This window comes from Nycticebus coucang, chromosome 1 (genome assembly GCF_027406575.1).
Source record: "Nycticebus coucang isolate mNycCou1 chromosome 1, mNycCou1.pri, whole genome shotgun sequence".
Taxonomy (NCBI): Eukaryota; Metazoa; Chordata; class Mammalia; order Primates; family Lorisidae; genus Nycticebus; species Nycticebus coucang.
Genome location: NC_069780.1, coordinates 129,522,720 through 129,541,974, shown reverse-complemented (window position 1 = coordinate 129,541,974; position 19,255 = coordinate 129,522,720). Strand labels below are relative to the sequence as shown.

Genomic DNA, 19,255 nt, shown 5'->3' with positions numbered 1-19,255 from the left:
TTACTCAGCCGCCATCTTGCTCTCCTCTCCTCTCTGGTTTAGCACTCCCAGGAGCTGTAGAAGGAAAACTACCATTCCTGGAGTGCTTAGAGCAAACACCCGCGTTGTAGTATCAAAGCCCGTGGCCCTGTCCCGCCTCCTCGCATTAGTGATTGGGTGCTCCACTTCCGCGCCTCTGAGCTTCTCTTCACCCATTGGTGGAGATCCCACCAGGGTCAAATACAGAGTTTGCGTTAGCTTTGGGGCTTTCGAACCTACCGCCTCTCCCTGCATACCAAGATGGCCGCAGAAGCAGCAGCCGGTGGGAAATACAGAAGCACAGGCAGCAAAAGCAAAGACCCCTCGGGGCTACTCATCTCTGTGATCAGGTGAGGGAGGCAGGAGGTAGGGTCAGGGGACGGGGGCCTTGGCTCAACTTCTGCTTTGGAAGGGAGAAGGGTTAGCTGGGTTCCACCCCGCCGACCCTTTCCTTCCCTCCCTGCCTCCCCCATCCCCTCCCCAAGGTCCCAGCTATCACTTTTATTTTCATTGTAAATAATTAGCCCATAACATTGAATTTAATTTTGCACTTCCATTCTTCACATAATTATGTTAAATAATTATCTTCCTTTACTGGTTAAATATTACCGGGTAGGCCAGAAGAGGGGAATGGAAGATTGTAGTTCATATCCTTAATTTCTTACTTTATTTTCAGTTTGGAAATTGTGTCTTTTTTTTTTTTTAATGTTAGAATTTTGGTATTGGGGGCTGCTAAATGAAAATGTTATGACAAGTAGGACTAAAGAAATCTAAGGGCAGCGCCTGTGGCTCAAAGGAGTACGCCCCATATGCCGGAGGAGGTGGGTTCAAACCCAGCCCTGGTTAAAAACTGTAAAAAAAAAAAAAAGAAAGAAAGAAATCAAGAATTAAGGGCAGTGCCTGTGGCTCAAAGTAGTAGGGCACTGGCCCCATATACCAGAGGTGTTGGGGTCAAGCCTGGTCCTGGACAAAAACTGCAAAAAAAAAAAAAAAAAAATCAAGCATTAAGAGAGGGAGTCTGAATTATCTTTAGCGTAGCAGTGTTTTTTTTTTGTTTGTTTGTTTTTTTGAGACAGAGCCTTAGGCTGTCGCCCCGGTTAGAGTGCTATAGCATCACAGCTCACAGCAACCTCCAAGTCCTGGCTCAAGCAGTTCTGCCTCCGCCTCCCAAGTAGCTGGGATTACAGGCGCCTGCCACAACGCCTGGCTATTTTTTTGTTGCAGCCGTCATCGTTGTTTGGCTGGCGCAAGCTGGATTCGAACCTGCCAGGTCAGGTGTATATGGCTGGTGCCTTAGCTGCTTAAGCCACAGACGCCGAGCCAGAGTAGCAGTGTTTGAACTTGAAAATTTTACTGGGCAAACTGGGCGAGTTGGGCTCACTCCTGTAATCTTATCACTCTGGAAGGCCCAAGTGGGTGGCTTGCTTGAGCTCAGGAGTTTGAGCTGGGCATTATGGTGGATGCCTGTAAACCCACCTACTTGGGAGGTTGAGACAAGAGGATCACTCTAACCCAGGAGTTTGAGGTTGCTGTGAGCTATGAAGCTATGAGACACCACCCAGGGCAACAGAGTGAGAGACTGTCTCAAAACAAGATAAGAAAGGCTGGCAGTTTGATCTTAAAATTCTTTTGTCCACAATAGAAATTCCTTGTCTGCAGTTCCCAAGCTCTTTGTTGCTGTTTCATGTGTGTATTTTGGTTATAATTGTAATTTCAGTATTTTTGTCTTGGTCAGTTTTCTGTTTTGTTTTTTTTTTTCCTCCCCCATGCTAAAGTCCTCAATGCTTTTTTTTTCTTTTTCAGCTTAATGTAAGGGTACATACGATCAGGTTTGCATTTATTAGCAACTTCAAACTCTTTGGGTCAAATCCATTCTCTTGCCTTAGCCTCCCTGGTAGCTGGGACTACAGGCGCCCACCACAACCCTTGGCTTTTTATTTTTTGTAGAGACAGAGTCTCACTTTATTGCCGTCGGTAGAGTGCCGTAGCGTCGCACAGCTCACAGCAACCTCCAACTCCTGGGCTTAGTCCATTCTCTTGCCTCAGCCTCCCGAGTAGCTGGGACCACAGGCACCCGCCACAACACCCGGCTATTTTTTTTGTTGTTGTTGTTGCAGTTTGGCTGGAGCCGGGTTTGAACTGGCTCCCTTGGTAGATGGGGCTGGTGCCCTACCCACTGACCCACAGGCACCGCCCACCCTCAGCTGTTTCTTTAGAGATGGAAGTCTCGCTCTTGGTCAGCTGGTTTCCAATTCCTGAGTGCAGGCAGTCCCACCTGCCTTGGCCTCCTGAGAGTGCTAGGATTACAGGCGTGAGCCACAGCCCCTGGCTTTAAATAAATACTTCTTTAAGAACTAAGGCATACCTTAGATAGGAAGACAACTGTTCAGGTGCAGTGGTTTGTGTCTGTAATCCTAGCACTTTGTGAAGTGAAGGTGGGAGGATCATTTTGAGGCCAGGAGTTCAAGACTAGCCTTAGCCACATATTAGGACCCTCTTCTCTACAAAAAGATTTGCCAGGTATGATGGTACATACTGGTATAGTCCATGCTACCTGAGAGGCTGAGGCAAAATTGCTTGAGGCCAACAGTTTTGAGTTTCGAGTGAGCTGTAATTGTGTCACTATGCACTAACTTGGGCAACAGTGGGGACCTTGTCTCAAACTAAAAAACAAAACACCTGGCTCAGCGCCTATAGCACAGTGGTTATGTAGCCAGCCATATACACACGGGCTGGTGGGTTCTATCCAGCCCAGGCCTGCCAAACAACAATAACAACTACAACCAAAAAATAGCCGGGCATTGTGGCGGGCGACTGTAGTCCCAGCTACTTGGGAGGCTGAGGCAAGAGAATCGCTTAAGTCCAGGAGTTGAAAGTTGCTGTGAGCTGTGACGTCACGGCATTCTACCCAGGGTGACAGCTTGAGACTCTGTCTCAAAAAAAAAAAAAAAAATGCCCGGGCATTGTGGTGGGTGCCTGTAATCCCAGCTACTTGGGAAGTTGAGGCAAGAGAATCGGTTGTGGCAAAAAACAAATTTAATTGTGCCTTCAGAGTATACAATATATTTGCTACTTGAGAACCACCTACATTGACTTCTCCCTTTACCTTTATTTCATTAGTATGTTTTTTACTTTTTTCTTTTTTTGAGGCAGAGTCTCACTATGTCACCCTCAGTAGAGTGGTATGGTGTCACAGCTCACAGCAACCTCCAACTCCTGGGCTTTGGCGATTCTCTTGCCTCAGCCTCCCAAATAGCTGGGACTACAGGTACTTGCCACAATGCCCAGCTGTTTTTTGTTGAGGTTGTCATCATTGTTGCTTAGCTGGCCCTGAGCCCGTAGGTATTTACTGATTTTGTTGTATAAGTTTATTTGAAAATGTCCGTTCCTCTTTGGTTGTGAAAGAGGAGAAAATTAATGGGGGTTTGAAATAATTGGGCATATCTTCAGTTTTCTTCATTATAAATATAATATTTATTTATGTTTTGAGACAAGAGTCTCACCATGTCACCCTTGGTAGAGTGCTATGACATCATAGCTCACAGCAACCTCAAACTCTTGGGCTTAAGTGATTCTTTTGCTTCAGCCTCCCAAGTAGCTTGGACTGCAGGTGCCTGCCACAACACCTGGCTATTTTTTTGTTGCAGTTGTTATTGTTGTTTAGCTGGCCCAGGCCACGTTCAAACCTGCCACCCTCAGTGCATATGGCTGGTGCTGTAATAAGTGTGCTGCAGGCGCCGAGATTCTTTTTTGTTAGGTATTCACTGAGGGCAAAAGAAATAGGTTACACTGATTGCATTTGTTAGATAAAGTCCCTCTTATAATTTGTGTCTCCCCCCACCCCAAGAGGTGTGCCATACACCATGACAACCCCATCTCCTTCCATCCTGCCCTCATAATATTTTGTATTATGTTTTACACATTGGATTTTGTAAGTGTTCTAACTGCAGGGAAGGTGGTAAGAACTTGGGGTACAGTGTTACTAGATGGTTAATAACATGTTTCGCTTCACCTTGCCTGTGAGTTATATATATGAATACTGTAAAGGTACACTAGCCAGCTGAACCAGTTCATATTCACTTTGTGAAAACATGTAGCCATTATAGAAGACCATGTGCTAAGCTTACAAGCCTCATTACCACAGTCTTTCCCAAAGAACAGCATCATAATTATAAATCTTTTTTCTGGTGATGATTCCATATTCCTTTCCTGGCTTAATGACCGGGTAAGTACAGCAAGGCTGGATATATTACAGTACCATCAAGGCTGAGTAGCCATCTTGGAAAGTGTATGTGCTGTATATGGATTCTGAGGTTTTTTTGTTTTGTTTTGTAGATACAGAGTCTCACTTTATGGCCTTTGGTAGAGTGCCACGGTGTCACACAGTTCACACCAACCTCCAACTCCTGCGTGGCGTCACACAGTTCACACCAACCTCCAACTCCTGGGCTTAGGCGATTCTCTTGCTTCAGCCTCCCAAGTAGCTGGGACTACAGGCGTCCACCACAACGCCTGGCTATTTTTTGTTGCAGTTTGGCTGGGGCCAGGTTTGAACCTGTCACCTTTGGTATATGGGACCGGCACCCTACCCACAGAGCCACAGACACTGCCCAGATTCTGAGTTTTTATAAGTTTTTAATTTTATCTGTTTTCTATCTAACGTAAATAGAATGTTTTTAAAACTGATGTTTAATACCTGTATATGTTTGGGGGGCAGCACCTGTGGCTCAAAGGGGTAGGGCGCCAGCCCCATATGCCGGAGGTGGCAGGTTCAAACCCACCCCCCGGCCAAAAACTACAAAAAATCAAACAAAAAATACTATAATACTTGTATATGTTTGTATGTGTGCCCATAGAGTCTTAAGATTTTTTTTTTTATTCATTTGTTTATTTTTATGTTTTTTGGAGACAGAGTCTCCCTCTATTGCTCAGGCTACAGTGCCTTAGTCTCAGCCTTAGCTCACAGCAACATCAAACTCTTGGGTTTAAGCAGTACTCCTGCTTCAGCCTTCAGGGACTATAGGCATGCTGCCAGCACCTGGCTAATTTTTTCATTTTTTAGTATACAGGGGGGTCTCATTCTTGCTCAGGCCGGTGCTGATTTTCTGACATCAAATGATTCTTCCACCTCCCTTTAGCTTCCAAGAGTGCTAGGATTACAGGCAAGTCACCACTCCTGGCCTAATAAGAGTCTCTGTCACCTTGGGCTAGAGTGTCATGGCCTCAGCCTAGCTCAAAGCAACCTCAAACTCCTGGCCTCAAGTGATCCTCCTGCCTTAGCATCCCCAGTCCCTGGACTACACGTACTACCACAATACACAGCTAATGTTTTCTAGTTTTAGTAGAGGTGTGGTCTCACTCTTGCTCAGGCTGGTGTTGAACTCCTGAGTTCAAGTGATCCTCCTATCTCGTATCAGCCACCCAGGATGCTTGGATTGATTATAGGTGTAAGCCACTGCCCCCAGCCTTGACCCGATATGTACTGACATTTTATTCTTCTGTTTGGTTGTTATCTTCCATTCCACAGCATTGGTCTTGCATTTTCGACATTCATTTGCACTTGGATACCTGCCTTTCCTTCTATTCAGTCCACTTACGCATAGCACAACCTCTGTGTTCCATCTCTGGCTTACTCTATGGCTCTGTCTGGAACAGATGCCTGTAGTCTTAAGTTTACTGTTTCCCTGGAATTGCTCCAATGATATCAATTCTCGGAATTGTTCAGTTCTTCCAGATCTGATGTTTCTTGATTCTAAGAAGCCATTGATTATAACACAGTTGATTTTATGAGTTCTTTCCCTTTTTTTTTCAGACAGAGCCTCAAGCTGTTGCTTGAGGGTATAGTGCTGTGGTGTCACAGCTTATAGCAACCTCCAACTCCTGGGCTTAAGAGATTCTCTTACCTCAGCCTCCCAAGTAACTGGGACTACAGGTGCCCACCACAGTGTCCAACTATTTTTTGGTTATAGTTGTCGTTGTTTACAGGCCCAGGCTGGGTTCGAACACGCCAGCTCCGAAGTTTGTGTCTGGCACCCTAACTGTCAGAGCTATAGGCACCAAGCCTAGAGATGGGGTCTTGCTCTTGCTCAAACTCCTGAGCTCAGGCAGTCGACCTCTGTTGGCCTCCTAGAGTGGTAGGATTACCAGCATGAGCCACTGTGGTCAGCCCAACTCCCAAACTGTTTTAAAGCATCACTTTTTTTTTAGAAAAAAAAATAAAGGGCTGGTACAGTACTCACTGAGTCACAGGCATCGCCCCCATGCATTCTTTTTTTTTTTTTTTTGAGACAGAGTCTCACTTTGTTGCCTTCAGTAGAGTACTGTGGCATTACAGCTCACAGCAACCTCCAGCTCTTGGACTTAGGCTGTTCTCTTGCCTCAGCCTCCTGAGTAGCTGGGACTATAGGCGCCCACCACAATGCCTGGCTATTATTTTTTGTTGCAATTTGGCCGGGGCAGGTTTGAACCAACCACCCTTGGTATATGGGGCCAGCCCCCACTGAGCCACAGGTGCTGGCCCTATTGAGTTCCTTTATTATGAGTTACCTAGGAAGTGATTTAAAGTATAATGTTAAGTAAGTCACATCTTTTGGAATGAATTTATAAAATGCATTTCTTTTAAGAATACTTGCAGATACTTGGATTAAAGTAGATTGATCAATTGAAGTTATAAGTGCTTTTAAGGTAATATAGTATTGGAAAAGCATGAAACTTTATAGCAAAGAAGGCAGATTAATAAATTAGCAGTGTTAGGTGAGATGCCCTGGACTTCCCTGCAAGAGTATTAAGTTCAGTTGCTGCATAATAGCTTTGTAAAGTACTAATTCAGTTTAAGGATAAAGGGCCTATTAGAAATAATATATAAATATGTCAGTATTTGAATAGAATAACTGACTTTCTGCCCTCAGTTGTTGAACATCTTTTCTGTCCTCAGTTGCACATGTTTATGTAGCATGGTATTGTGATTTAATAAATAAGCATACAATAATTTGAATTTTTTTACAATGATTTGATTTATTATTTTGGCAGAAAATAGTATCTAAACTGTATTACATTTACTTTAGTTTCCCTGTAAGAAGAACCCAAAGAAGCCTAGTGTCTGAAGGTTCTTTTATAGTTGAATTGTGGCATTCGATCACTTGTAAGTGGCTCAGGGAATTTCCCTATTGCTATGTTGCTACCTGTTTTTTTCTCTTTATTCTTTTCAGCTGTTCCTGAAACCTGGTTAAAACATCATCTCAGTGTGTTCCGTTTTCAAGTAAAAGATAAAGGGCTTCTGTGACTACATATTCTTGCAAGAGAAGCATTATTACCTTTAAAACTATAAAAGAATAGTTTATAATTCATTATAAAGATTCATTTTTGTTATTGTACTTCATTTTTTTGCAATTTTCCTGTCACATCATTCCTTAATGTGTTTATTCTGTTTGTAATATGCTGCAGCCTTGAGGTGCTAAGCCATGGTGGAAATGAGCACCTTTGCCACCAGTTGCAACTGACGTCTAGCGCCTAAGACGAGCTCATGATTAGAAATCATCTCATGGCAGCTGCTATTACTTTTATGATCCAGCTTTTCAATTGTAGCTTAAAATAGATAACCCCGTTTGATTTAACCACTTCTGGAAAATAGGCAGATGAGCACAGTAAGAGAAGCATGTCTCATTTTCAGACTTCTCATGCATCATCTTTTGGAATGCCCTTGTGTTGTAGTTTTAGATGTTGTGGCAAAAGGGATATTTGGGGTTTGGAAGTGGTGGGGAATAATGGAATATAAAAGTTACATTATGGCTTAGTGAGTAGGGCGCCGGCCCCATGTACCAAGGGTGGCAGGTTCAAACCCAGCCCCGGCCAAACTGCAACAACAACACAAAAAAAATAGCCGGGTGTTGTGGCGGGCGCCTGTAGTCCCAGCTGCTCGGGAGGCCGAGGCAGGTGAATCGCATAAGCCCAGAAGTTGGAGGTTGCTGTGAGTCCTGTGACGTCATGGCACTCTACCGAGAGCGGTAAAGTGAGACTCTGTCTCCAAAAAAAAAAATAAAGTATATTTACTAGGTGAGTGATGATTCAAAAAGTATATGAGAGGCCAGGCCTGGTGGCTCATGCCTGTAATCCTAGCGCTGTGGGAGGCTGAGGCAGGTGGATTGTTTGAGATCAGTCTGAAAAGTGCAAGACCCTCAACTCTACTAAAAAGAGTTAGAAAATTTCTAAAAATAGAAAATTAGCCAGGCATTTTGGCAGGTGCCTGTAGTCTCAATTACTTGGGAGGCTGAGGCAAGAAGATTGCTTGAACCCAGGAATTTGAGGTTGCTGTGAGTTATGAGGCCACCGTACTCTACCCAGGGCAATAGAGTGAGACTCTGTCTCAAAAAACAAAAAAAGTATATGTGAGTATATAAGAAATATAAGTCTTTATCAAACAAAGGAGGCTGCTTTTTGTTTCTTATTCTCTTCTCTTCAAAATTGTATACTTTCAAAAAAATTTCTTTTTCAGAGAAATTTTATTTTGGAGCATGTTTTATATTTCTCTTGCGAGTCTTCATTTATTCACAAGTTATTTCTACGAAGCCTTTCCATTCTTTACCTCCCCCCCCACTTTTATTTATTGTTCTGAGGCAAGATTTTGTTCTGTCAAGGAGGCTACAATGGCATGACCATAACTCACTACAGCCTCAGATTCTTGGGCGTAAGAGAGTCTCCTGTCTGAGCTTTTGGAGTAGCTAGAAGTACAAGTAGTGGCCACCATGCCCAGCTAATTTTTTGGAGAGTGGGAGATGGGGTGACGTGGCTGGGTTTGAACCTGCCACCTCCAGCATATGGGGCCGGCGCCCTACTTCTTTGAGCCACAGGTGCTGCCGCAGCTAATTTTTATTTTATTATCATTTTTGTAGAGATGGGGGTCTTACTATGTTGCCTAGGGTGTAGCCTCCCAACTCCTGGCCTCAGGAATGATCTTTCCGCTTTGTCCTTCCAAAGTGCTGGGATTATAGCCATGAGCCACTGTGCCCTTCCACTTGTTGTTTGCCTTAGGAAGTGATCATGTGTTGCAAAGTATTTTTCCTTTTCAAAAAGAAAAAAATTTGTTTCCTGGTTTTACTTTTTATGGCTATATAGCCAGATTTAAATTTTTGCACAAAAACATGTATTTTGAGTCATGCATGGAAAAAAGTATCCCTCATAGTAAGAGTATTATTCATGGTTAAAAAAAACAAACAAACCCACAAACAACCCTGCCTTGTTTCTTCTCTTTTTTTTTTTTTTTTTTGTAGAGACAGAGTCTCACTTTATGGCCCTTTGTAGAGTGCCGTGGCCTCACACAGCTCACAGCAACCTCCAACTCTTGGGCTTAAGCGATTCTCCTGCCTCAGCCTCCCGAGCAGCTGGGACTACAGGCGCCCGCCACAACGCCCGGCTATTTTTTGGTTGCAGTTCAGCCAGGGCCGGGTTTGAACCCGCCACCCTCGGTATATGGGGCCGGCGCCTTACCGACTGAGCCACAGGCGCCGCCCTGTTTCTTCTCTTTTTAAGATGTTATTTATATTTAAATTTTTGAACCAGCAGAATTTATTTTGGTGCACAGAATAAAGTAGGTATTTGACTTGTTTCCCCAGTAAAGTGAATTATCATAAACATAGTTTCTTTCTTTTTTTGAGAGAGTCTCATTATGTTGCCCTCGGTAGAGTGCTGTGGCGTCACAACTCACAGCAACCTCCAGCTCTTGGACTTAGGCGATTCTCTTGCCTCCACCTCCTGAGTGGCTGGGAGTACAGGTGCCCACCACAACGCCCAGCTATTTTTTTGTTGTTGTTGCAGTTTGGCCGGGGCCGGGTTCGAACCCGCCACCCTTGGTATATGGGGCCGGCGCCCTACTCACTGAGCCACAGACTCCGCCCCCGCTCAAGCGATTCTCTTGCCCCAGCCTCCCAAGTAGCTGGGACTACAGGTGCCCACCACAAATGCCTAGCTATTTTTTATTTCAGTTGTCATCGTTTAGCTGGCCTGGGACACGTTCGATCTTGCCAGCCTTGGTGTATGTGACTGGCACTGTAACCACTGTGCTACGGGTGCCGAGCCTAAACATAGTTTCTTCAATGAGTCATGTTTATTTTTGTGTAGTAAATGTTCTTATCTAACCTCTTTACTTTTTTTTTTTAGAGACAGAGTCTCACTTTGTTACCCTCAGTAGAGTGCATGGCGTCACAGCTCTCAGCAACCTCTAACTCCTGGGCTTAAGCGATTCTCTTGCCTCAGCCTCCCGAGTAGCTGGGACTACAGGCACCTGCCACAATGCCCAGCTATTTTTTGTTGCAGTTTGGCCGGGGCTGGGTTTGAACCCGCCAACCTGGGTATGTGGGGCTGGCACCCTACTCACTGAGCCACAGGCGCTGCCCATTTTATTCTTTTTTTTTTTTGGAGAGACAACGTCTTACCCTGTTGCCCTCAGTAGAGTGCCATGGCATCACACAGCTCTCAGCAACCTCCAACTCCTGGGCTTAGGTGATTCTCTTGCCTCAGCCTCCCGAGTAGCTGGGACTACAGGCACCTGCCACAATGCCCGGCTATTTTTTGTTGCAGTTTGGCCGGGGCAAGGTTTGAACCTGCCAACCTCGGTATGGAGCTGGCGCCCTACTCACCGAGCCATAGGTGCCGCCCTTTTTTTTGAGACAGTCTCAAGCTGTCACCCTGGGTAGAGTGCCGCGGCGTCGCTGCGCACAACAACCTCAGACTTTTGGTCATAAGTGATTCTCTTGCTTCAGACTCCCAAGTAGCTGGGACTACAGACACCTGCCACAATGCCTGGCTATATATATTTTTTTTGGGGGGGGGGGGCTATATTTTTGTTGTTGTTGTAGTTGTCATTATTTTTAGCAGGCCTAGGCTGGGTTTGAACCCGCCAGCCTCACTATATGTGGCTGGCACCCTTAGCTACTGAGCTATGGGCACCACTCTGATCTCCTTACTTCTTGTACTTGATGCTTATGAATTTTGATAGTTGGTTAGCCCATTGTTCCCTTCTACAATTATTTTTCTTTATATAGGCACATACATACACATATGTGTGTCTGTGTATGTATGTTTGGTCATTTGTGCTATTTTCCATTGTGAACTTTAAAATTGGCTTTTCTTTTTTTGAGACTGAGTCTTACTTTGTTGCCCTCAGTAGAGTGCTTTAGCATCACAGCTCACAGCAACCTCCAACTCCTGGGCTTAGGCAATTCTGTTGCCTCAGCTTCCCAAGTAGCTGGGACTACAGGTGCCCGCCACAACACCCGGCTGTTTTTTTGTTGCAGTTTGGCCAGCTTTGGATTCGAAACCACCACCCTCCATATATGGGGCCAGCGCCCTACCCACTGAGCCACAGGCGCTGCCCAAAATTGGCTTTTCTTTTTACCATAAAAATGCTAAGATTTTCTTTACAGATTATAACAGGTTATTGAATTCTCCTATTTCTTTTTGAGATAGGATCTTGTTTTGTCAACCAAGCTAGAGTATAGTAGCACAATCACAGCTCGCTGCCTCAAACTCTTGGGCTCACGCAGGGTGCACACCTGGCTAATCTTTTATAATTTTGGAGAGATGGGGGTCTCACTGTGTTGCCCAGAATGGTCTTGGCCTTCTGGCCTCAAGCAATCCTTCTGCCTCAGTGCTCCCAGAGTACTAGGATTATAGGCATGAGCCATTGCACCTGGCTTAAAAATGCTTTAGTAATAGAAGAAGAACTGAACCATGAGAAATGAGTTTTGGCCAGTTTTATTTTAAATAGAGATAATTGATCTAGTATAGAATAATAGTAAATGTACTAAGAGAAGAAGGAAAAATGTTTTAAATTTGAGAAAAAAATACTGCATGTCATTTTTTGTTCTTTTTTTAAAATTTTTATTTATTTATTTTTGAGACAGAGTCTCAAGCTATCACCCTGTAACCTTGGGTAGAGTACTGTAGTGTCATAGCTCACAGTAACCTCCAATTCTTGGGCTCAGGCGATCCTCTTGCCTCAGTTTTTTTCTATTTTTTAGTAGAGATGGGGTCTTAACTTAACTTTTTGCCTAGGCTGATCTCAAACTCATGAGTTCAAGCAATCCACCCCACCCCCCCCGACCCCGGCCTCTGAGAGTGCTAGGATTACAGGCATGAATCACCACTCTTGGCCAGATTGCTGAGATTTTGATTGGAATTTTGTTGATTTTATAGATCAAGTTGAGAAGAACTGACTTCTTGTGAACATTGTCTTCCTGTCTTTATACATGGAATATTTCCTTAGATTTTCTTTAATTTTTTTTATGAGTCTTAATGGTTTTCCCCCTATGATCTTGTACATAAATTGTTACATTTATACCTAAGTATTTCACTTTTTTGATGTGCTAATATAAATTGCATTTGGAAGTTTTCTTTTTGTTACTTGATTTGGATTTTCTATGTAGATAGACAAATACGTTACCTTAAGCAAAGGCAGTTTTATTTCTTTCTTCCCAATCTGTGTACTTTTTATTTCCTTTTTTATGTTTTTGTGTTGGCTAGTGCTTCCAGCACTAAGAAGGCAACATTTCTGCCTTCTTCTTGAGCTTAGTGAGAGAGCATCTATCCAGTTTCTTGCCATTAAATATGTTTAGATCAAGGGTTTTTTGTAGGTATACTTTATCAAGTCCAAAGAAGTTTTCTTTTATTCCTAATTTGCTGAGAATATGAATGGATTTGGATTTGGATTTTGTGAAATTTTTCTCTTCATCTATTGATGTGATCATGTGATTTTTTTTCTTTTGCCTGTTGTGATAGGTTTTCCTCCAGAAAGAGGAAAAAGCAAATGTGAATGAAATCCCTAGGATGGAGTGTGCTTGGTATGTTTGAGGAAAAGCAAGGAAATCCTGTGGCTAGAACTGACATACAAATGAGCTGTGGATGTTTTTTTTTCTAGTAATGTCTCTTTGTTTTTAGTAGTAGGCTAATAACAATGACCTCATAAAATGACTTAGAAAGTATTTCCTTCTGTTTTCTGGAAGAGATTGTAGAGAATTGATATAATTTCTTCCTTAAATATTTGGTAGAACTCATCAATTAACCTGCATAGGTCTGATACTTTTTGGAAGGTTATCAGTTATTGATTCAATTTCTTGAATATATAGAGGCCAGTTCAGTTTATCTTTGTTTTTACTGAATTTGTTTAGTTCTATCAATTGCCGGGGAAGAAATCTTAACTTAGATTGCGAGTTTGCTTCCTTTTAAAAAATTTGTTCTGGGGCGGCTCCTGTGGCTCAGTGAGTAGGGCACTGGCCCCATATGCCGAGGGTGGCCGGTTCGGACCCAGCCCCGGCCAAACCACAACAGAAAAATAGCCGGGCATTGTGGAGGGCGCCTGTAGTCCCAGCTGCTCGGGAGGCTGAGGCAAGAGAATCGCGTAAGCCCAAGAGTTAAAGGTTGCTGTGAGCTGTGTGATGCCACGGCACTCTACCCGAGGGCGGTACAGTGAGACTCTGTCTCTAAAAAAAAAAAAAAAAAAACAATTTGTTCTGTTTTTGCTTCATGGATCTTGAAGCTCTGTTTGTAGGTATATAGGCATAATATCTTCCCATTGAATTGAGTCTTTTGTCTTTATAGAATGTTCCACATTATCTACAGTAATACTGTACATTTTAGTCTTCTTCATTTGAAGTTCTATAGTCACTCCAGCCTTCTTATGCTTTCTTGTTTGATTTCAACTTATCTGTGTCTTTGTACCATCCTTGATCTTAGCCAAAAGACAGAAGCTGTTATCTGAGTCAACTTTGTGTTTAAATTCCTCTCTTGTAGGCATCACCTACTTGGGGCTTCAGTTTTTATCCATTCTGACTATCTTCTACTTTAGAGAGTTTAATCCACTTGCATTTGATGTACTTTTTTTTATTTGAGAAAAATTATTACTCTGTTACCCCAGGCTAGAGTGTCATGACATCAGCTTTGCCCACAGCAACCTCAAACTGGATTCAGGTGATCTTTTGCCTCAGTCTATAGGCACCTACCATAACGCCCAGCTAATTTTTCTATTTTAGTAGAGATGGGGTCTTGCTCTTGCTCAGGCTGATCTTGTGTTCCTGAACTCAAGCAATCCTCCTGTCTCAGCCTCTCAAGAGTGCTATGATTATGGGGATGAGCCACCTTGCCTGGACATTTGATGTAATTCTTGACAAGGCTGGATTTAGGACTGTTTTCTGTTTGTATCCTCTTTTTTTTGTTTTAGATTTCAGGTATGTACATGAAAATAGTCTGTTCTTTGTTTCTTTTCTTCTCTACCTTCTTTTGAGTTAATCTATTTTTAGAAAATACCTTTAATCTATTTGGTTCATGGCTATAACTTTTTTTTTTTTTTTTTTTTGAGGCAGAGTATCACTTTGTCACCCTTGGTAGAGTGCTGTGGTGTCATAGCTCATAGCAACCTTAAACTCTTTTTTTTTTTGCAGTTTTTGGCCAGAGCTGGGTTTGAACTCGCCACCTCCGGCATATGGGACCGGCACCCTACTCTGTTGAGCTATAGGCACCGCCCAGCAACCTCAAACTCTTGAGATTAAGAGATACTGTTGCCTCAGCCCTAAGTAGCTGTTACTTTAGGCACCCACCACAACGCCCAGCTGTTTTTAGAGGTGGGGTCTTGCTCTGGCTCAGGCTGGTCTCGAACCTGTAAGCTCAGGTAATCCACCTGCCTCAACCTCCCAGAGTGATAGGATTATAGGCATGACTTATAGCACCTGGCCAGCTATAACTTCTTGAATTATTTATTCTTTTATTGTTTGTCATAGGTATTATACCATAGTTTAAGTTAATATTGTAGGAATTAAATGTAAGAACTTAGATGAATCTTTACAGATTAATCTACACCCCATCCTTTGTGCTGTAGGTGTCATAATAAGTATTAAGTCATATACATCACAAACCTCACACTATAGTATTGTAATTTTTGCCTTCATGTATTTCTTAGAAATTGTCTACTTAATTATTTACTATTTCCAGTATTCTCTATTTTCTTTATTTTGTTCTGAAGATTTAAGTTTCCCTCTGTATCATTTCCCTTCAATCTGAAAAACATAAATCAAGAAAACATTTCTTTTTTTTTGTAGAGACAGAGTCTCACTTTATGGCCCTCGGTAGAGTGCTGTGACCTCACACAGCTCACAGCAACCTCCAACTCCTGGGCTTAAGCGATTCTCTTGCCTCAGCCTCCCGAGTAGCTGAGACTACAGGCAGCCGCCACAACGCCCAGCTATTTTTTGGTTGCAGTTTGGCCGGGGCTGGGTTTGAACCCGCCACCTTCAGTATATGGGGCCGGCGCCCTACCGACTGAGCCACAGGCGCCGCCCAAGAAAACATTTCTTACAGTGTCTTGTCTACTGGTGATGAGTTCCTAGTTTTCAATTATCTGGGAACATGTTTTTTTTCTCATTGTTTTTTTTTTTTTTTTTTTGCAGTTTTTGACCGGGGCCAGGTTTGAACCTGCCACCTCTGGTATATGGGGCCGGCGCCACCCTTCTCATTGTTCTTGAAGGATATTTTTCTGAATGGAATTCTGGGTTGACAAGTCTGTTTCGTTTCCCCTCTGTTGTCTATTGATTCTTATTTGAAGTCAGCATTCATTGGTATACTTGTTCCTCTTATGTCTTCTTTTTCTTTAGCTGTTATCTATTATCAGGGTACTTATTTTATTTTTTATTTTTTGTATTTTATTATTTTATAAGCCTGGCCAGAAATGGCTTTTTAAAAAGTTATTTAGGGGCTGGGTGAGGTGGCTTATGCCTGTAATCCCAGCACTTTGGGAGGCTGTGGTGAGCAGATTGCCTAAGCTCTTAAGTTCAAGGCCAGCCTGAGCTAGAGCAAGACCCCGTCTCTAAAAATAGCTTGGCATTGTTGTGGGTGCCTATAGTTCCAGCTACTTGGGAGGCTGAGGTAAGAGAATCACTTGAGCCTAAGAGTTTGAGGTTGCTGAGTGCTATGATGCAACAGCATTCTACTGGGGGCGACAAAGTGAGACTCTAAAAAAAAAAAAAAAAATGTTATTTAAAAAAATTTTCAATGCCTTTGGAAAGTACCAGATACTACAAAAAAAGTTAAAGGATTAAGGGTAGGCTGGTAGTATCAAGCACCCAAAGAATGATTGAGGCAGTGGTCTTAGGTAGTGAGACACCCACCTGAGTCATGGAGATAGCAATAAAAAGCAGCCAGGTGTTTGGAGAACACTTAGAGATCTAAAAATAGACCTGCCATTCAATCCTATAAGTCCTCTACTAGACATACCCAGAAGACCAAAAATCACATCATAACAAAGATATTTGTACCAGAATGTTTATTGCAGCCCAATTTATAATTGCTAAGTCATGGAAAGAGCCCAAGTGCCCATTGATCCACAAATGGATTAATAAATTGTGGTATATGTACACCATGGAATATTATGCAGCCTTAAAGAAAGATGGAGACTTTACCTCTTTCATGTTTACATGGATGGCGCTGGAACATATTCTTCTTAGTAAAGTATCTCAAGAATGGAAGAAAAAGTATCCAATATACTCAGCCCTACTATGAAACTAATTTATGGCTTTCACATAAAAGCTATAACCCAGTTATAACCAAAAGAGGGAGGGGAGGGGGGCGGAGGGAGGGTGATGGGTGGGATTACACCTGCGGTGCATCTTACAAGGGTATACATGCAAAACTTAGTAAATGTTGAATGAAAATGTCTTTAACACAATAACTAAGAAAATGCCAGGAAGGCCATGTTAACCAGTGTGATGAAAATGTGTCAAATGGTCTATAAAAACAGTATATAGTGCCCCATGATCACATTAATGTACACAGCTATGATTTAATTAAAAAAAAAGAAAGAAAAAACAGCAGCCAGGGTTTTTTTATTTATTTATTTTTATTTTTTGAGACAGAGCCTCAAGCTCTTGCCCTGGGCAGAGTGCCATGGCATCACATCTCACAGCAACCTCCTACTCCTAGGCTTACATAATTCTCTTGTCTCAGCTTCCCAAGTAGCTGGGACTACAGGCGCCGGGCGCAGCTATTGTTTAAAACATAAGGGTCTCATACTTGCTTAGACTGGTCTCCATCTTCTGAGCTCAGATAATCCACCCACCTCGGCCTCCCAGCGTGCTAGGATTACAGGCATGAGGCACCATGCCTGGCCCTTTTTAGTTACCTTTTGCTTCTGTGTTTTGGGTTTCCAAGGTTCTGAAATGATAGGGTGTTCAAAGTGAATATTTATAGGTTATTATAATTTATTGTCTTTTCTTTTTTTTTTTCCAGACAGAATCTCACATTTTCTCCCTTGGTGGAGTGCTGTGATGTCACAGCTCACAGCAACCTCAAACTCTTGGGCTTAAGGGATTCTCTTGTAGTTGGGACTATAGGTGCCTACCACAATGCCCAGTTAATTTTGGTTGTAGTTCACATTGTTGTTTGGCAGGCCTGGGCTGGATTCGAACCCGCCAGCTCCTGTGTATGTGGCTGGCATCCTAGCCGCTGAGCTATAAGCGCCGAGCCTATCATTTATTGTCTTAATAGTGAAACTTTCTTGTTCCACAGCTTTTGGATCAGCACAAGAATACAGAGAGCATGGTGGAGCTTCTGGACTTGTATCAGATGGAGGATGAAGCCTACAGCAGCCTCGCAGAAGCCACAACTGAACTGTATCAGTATTTATTACAGCCATTCCGAGACATGAGAGAACTTGCCATGCTACGAAGACAGCAGATCAAGGTATGTATTTTTTTTTAAAGTGGAACTAAATAGTAGGATGTTTAATTCAAAGTTTTCAGCCTGGCTGGCCATGCATATTAATTACTAAAGGAGCTTTTTAAAAAGGGAGAGATATCTGGTCCTTTTCCCTTTAAGTTCTAGGTTTGTAGCTTTGGGTTCGAGGCTAAGCATCTTTTTTTTTTTTTTTGAGACAGAGTCTCAAGCTGTTGCTGTGGGTAGAGTGCCATGGCTTCATAGCTCACAGTAATCTCCAACTAACTCTTGGTCTCTAGTGATCCTCTTGCCTCAGTTTTTCTATTTTAGTAGATACAGGGTCTCACTTTTGCTCAGGCTGGTCTCGAACTTGTGAGCTCAAGCTGTCCATCTGCCTCGGTCTCCCAGAGTGCTAGGATTACAGGCATGAGCCTCTGCCTCCGGCCTAGTATTTCATTTTTATTTTTATTTTTTTGAGACAGAGTCTCACTATGTCACTCTTGGTAGATGCTGTGGCATCATAGCTCACAGCAACCTCAAACTCGTGGGCTCAAGTGCTTCTCTTGCCTTAGGCCCCAAGTAGCTGGGACTATAAGTGCCTGCCACAATACCCGGCTATTTTTTATTGCATTTGTCATTGTTGTTTAGCTGGCCTGGACTGGGTTCGAACCTACCAGCTTTGGTGTATGTGGCTGGCGCCATAACTACTGTGCTACAATTGCTAAGCCTGTATTTCTTTTTTTTTTTTGGCAACAAAGAAGAGACATACTTTTAATACACAATCGGTTACACAGTTTAATACATTGGTTTAGCATCTGGTAAAAAAAATAGAAATTAACTAGATTACTGGGAGTTTTAATATACGACATCTGACAATTAAGCCTGTATTTCTTTTTTTTTTTTTTTTTTTTTTTGGCCAGGGCTGCATTTGAACCTGCCACCTCTGACATATGGGGCCAGTGCCCTGCCTTTGAGCCACAGGCATCACCCATAAGCCTGTATTTCTCTAAAGCATCTCAGAAGGTGATTCTGCTAAATAGCTAGGATTAAAAATAACCTAGAAAGTAATGGGTTTGGTTCTAGTTAGCATAAAGTTATAAATACAATGGGGGAAACCCATGTTCCCCCTTTTCCTATACTTTGCCTCCTCTTCTTTTTTTTGCATGGGGGTGGGGGGCAGGTAAATTAAATTTATTTCAGGTTAATGTGAGAGTACAACCAACCAGGTCAAAATGATTGATTTTGTTAGTTAGAGTGTCTCTTGCAGTTATGTCCCACACACTAAAGGTACGCTAAACACCCCAACACTGCGCCCATTCATTGAGAGCACCCAACCCCCACACCACTCTCATTCCTCCTCCATCTACTTTCCTTCTTCTACTCCTGTCTCCCCTTTAATGTTTTAGGTACTGTGGTTTCTCAGGCTTTTTTTTTTTTTTTGGACCGAGTCTCACTTTGTTGCAATTGGTAGTGCTAGGGTATCACAGCTCACAGCAACCTCAAACTCTTGAGCTTAAGTGATCCTCTTGCCTCAGCCTCCCAGGTA

At 42.8% G+C, this 19,255-nt stretch overlaps 1 protein-coding gene across 1 annotated transcript in view; it reads left to right on the top strand.

Annotated features, from left to right (window-relative positions):
- JMY (junction mediating and regulatory protein, p53 cofactor) overlaps positions 1 to 19,255 on the top strand; it is a 111,786-nt gene that overhangs the window by 27,929 nt on the left and 64,602 nt on the right. The window contains exon 2 of the mRNA XM_053587692.1: positions 17,563 to 17,736. Within this exon, the coding sequence (XP_053443667.1) occupies positions 17,563 to 17,736 (174 nt within the window). The remainder of the gene's footprint in view (positions 1 to 17,562; positions 17,737 to 19,255) is intronic.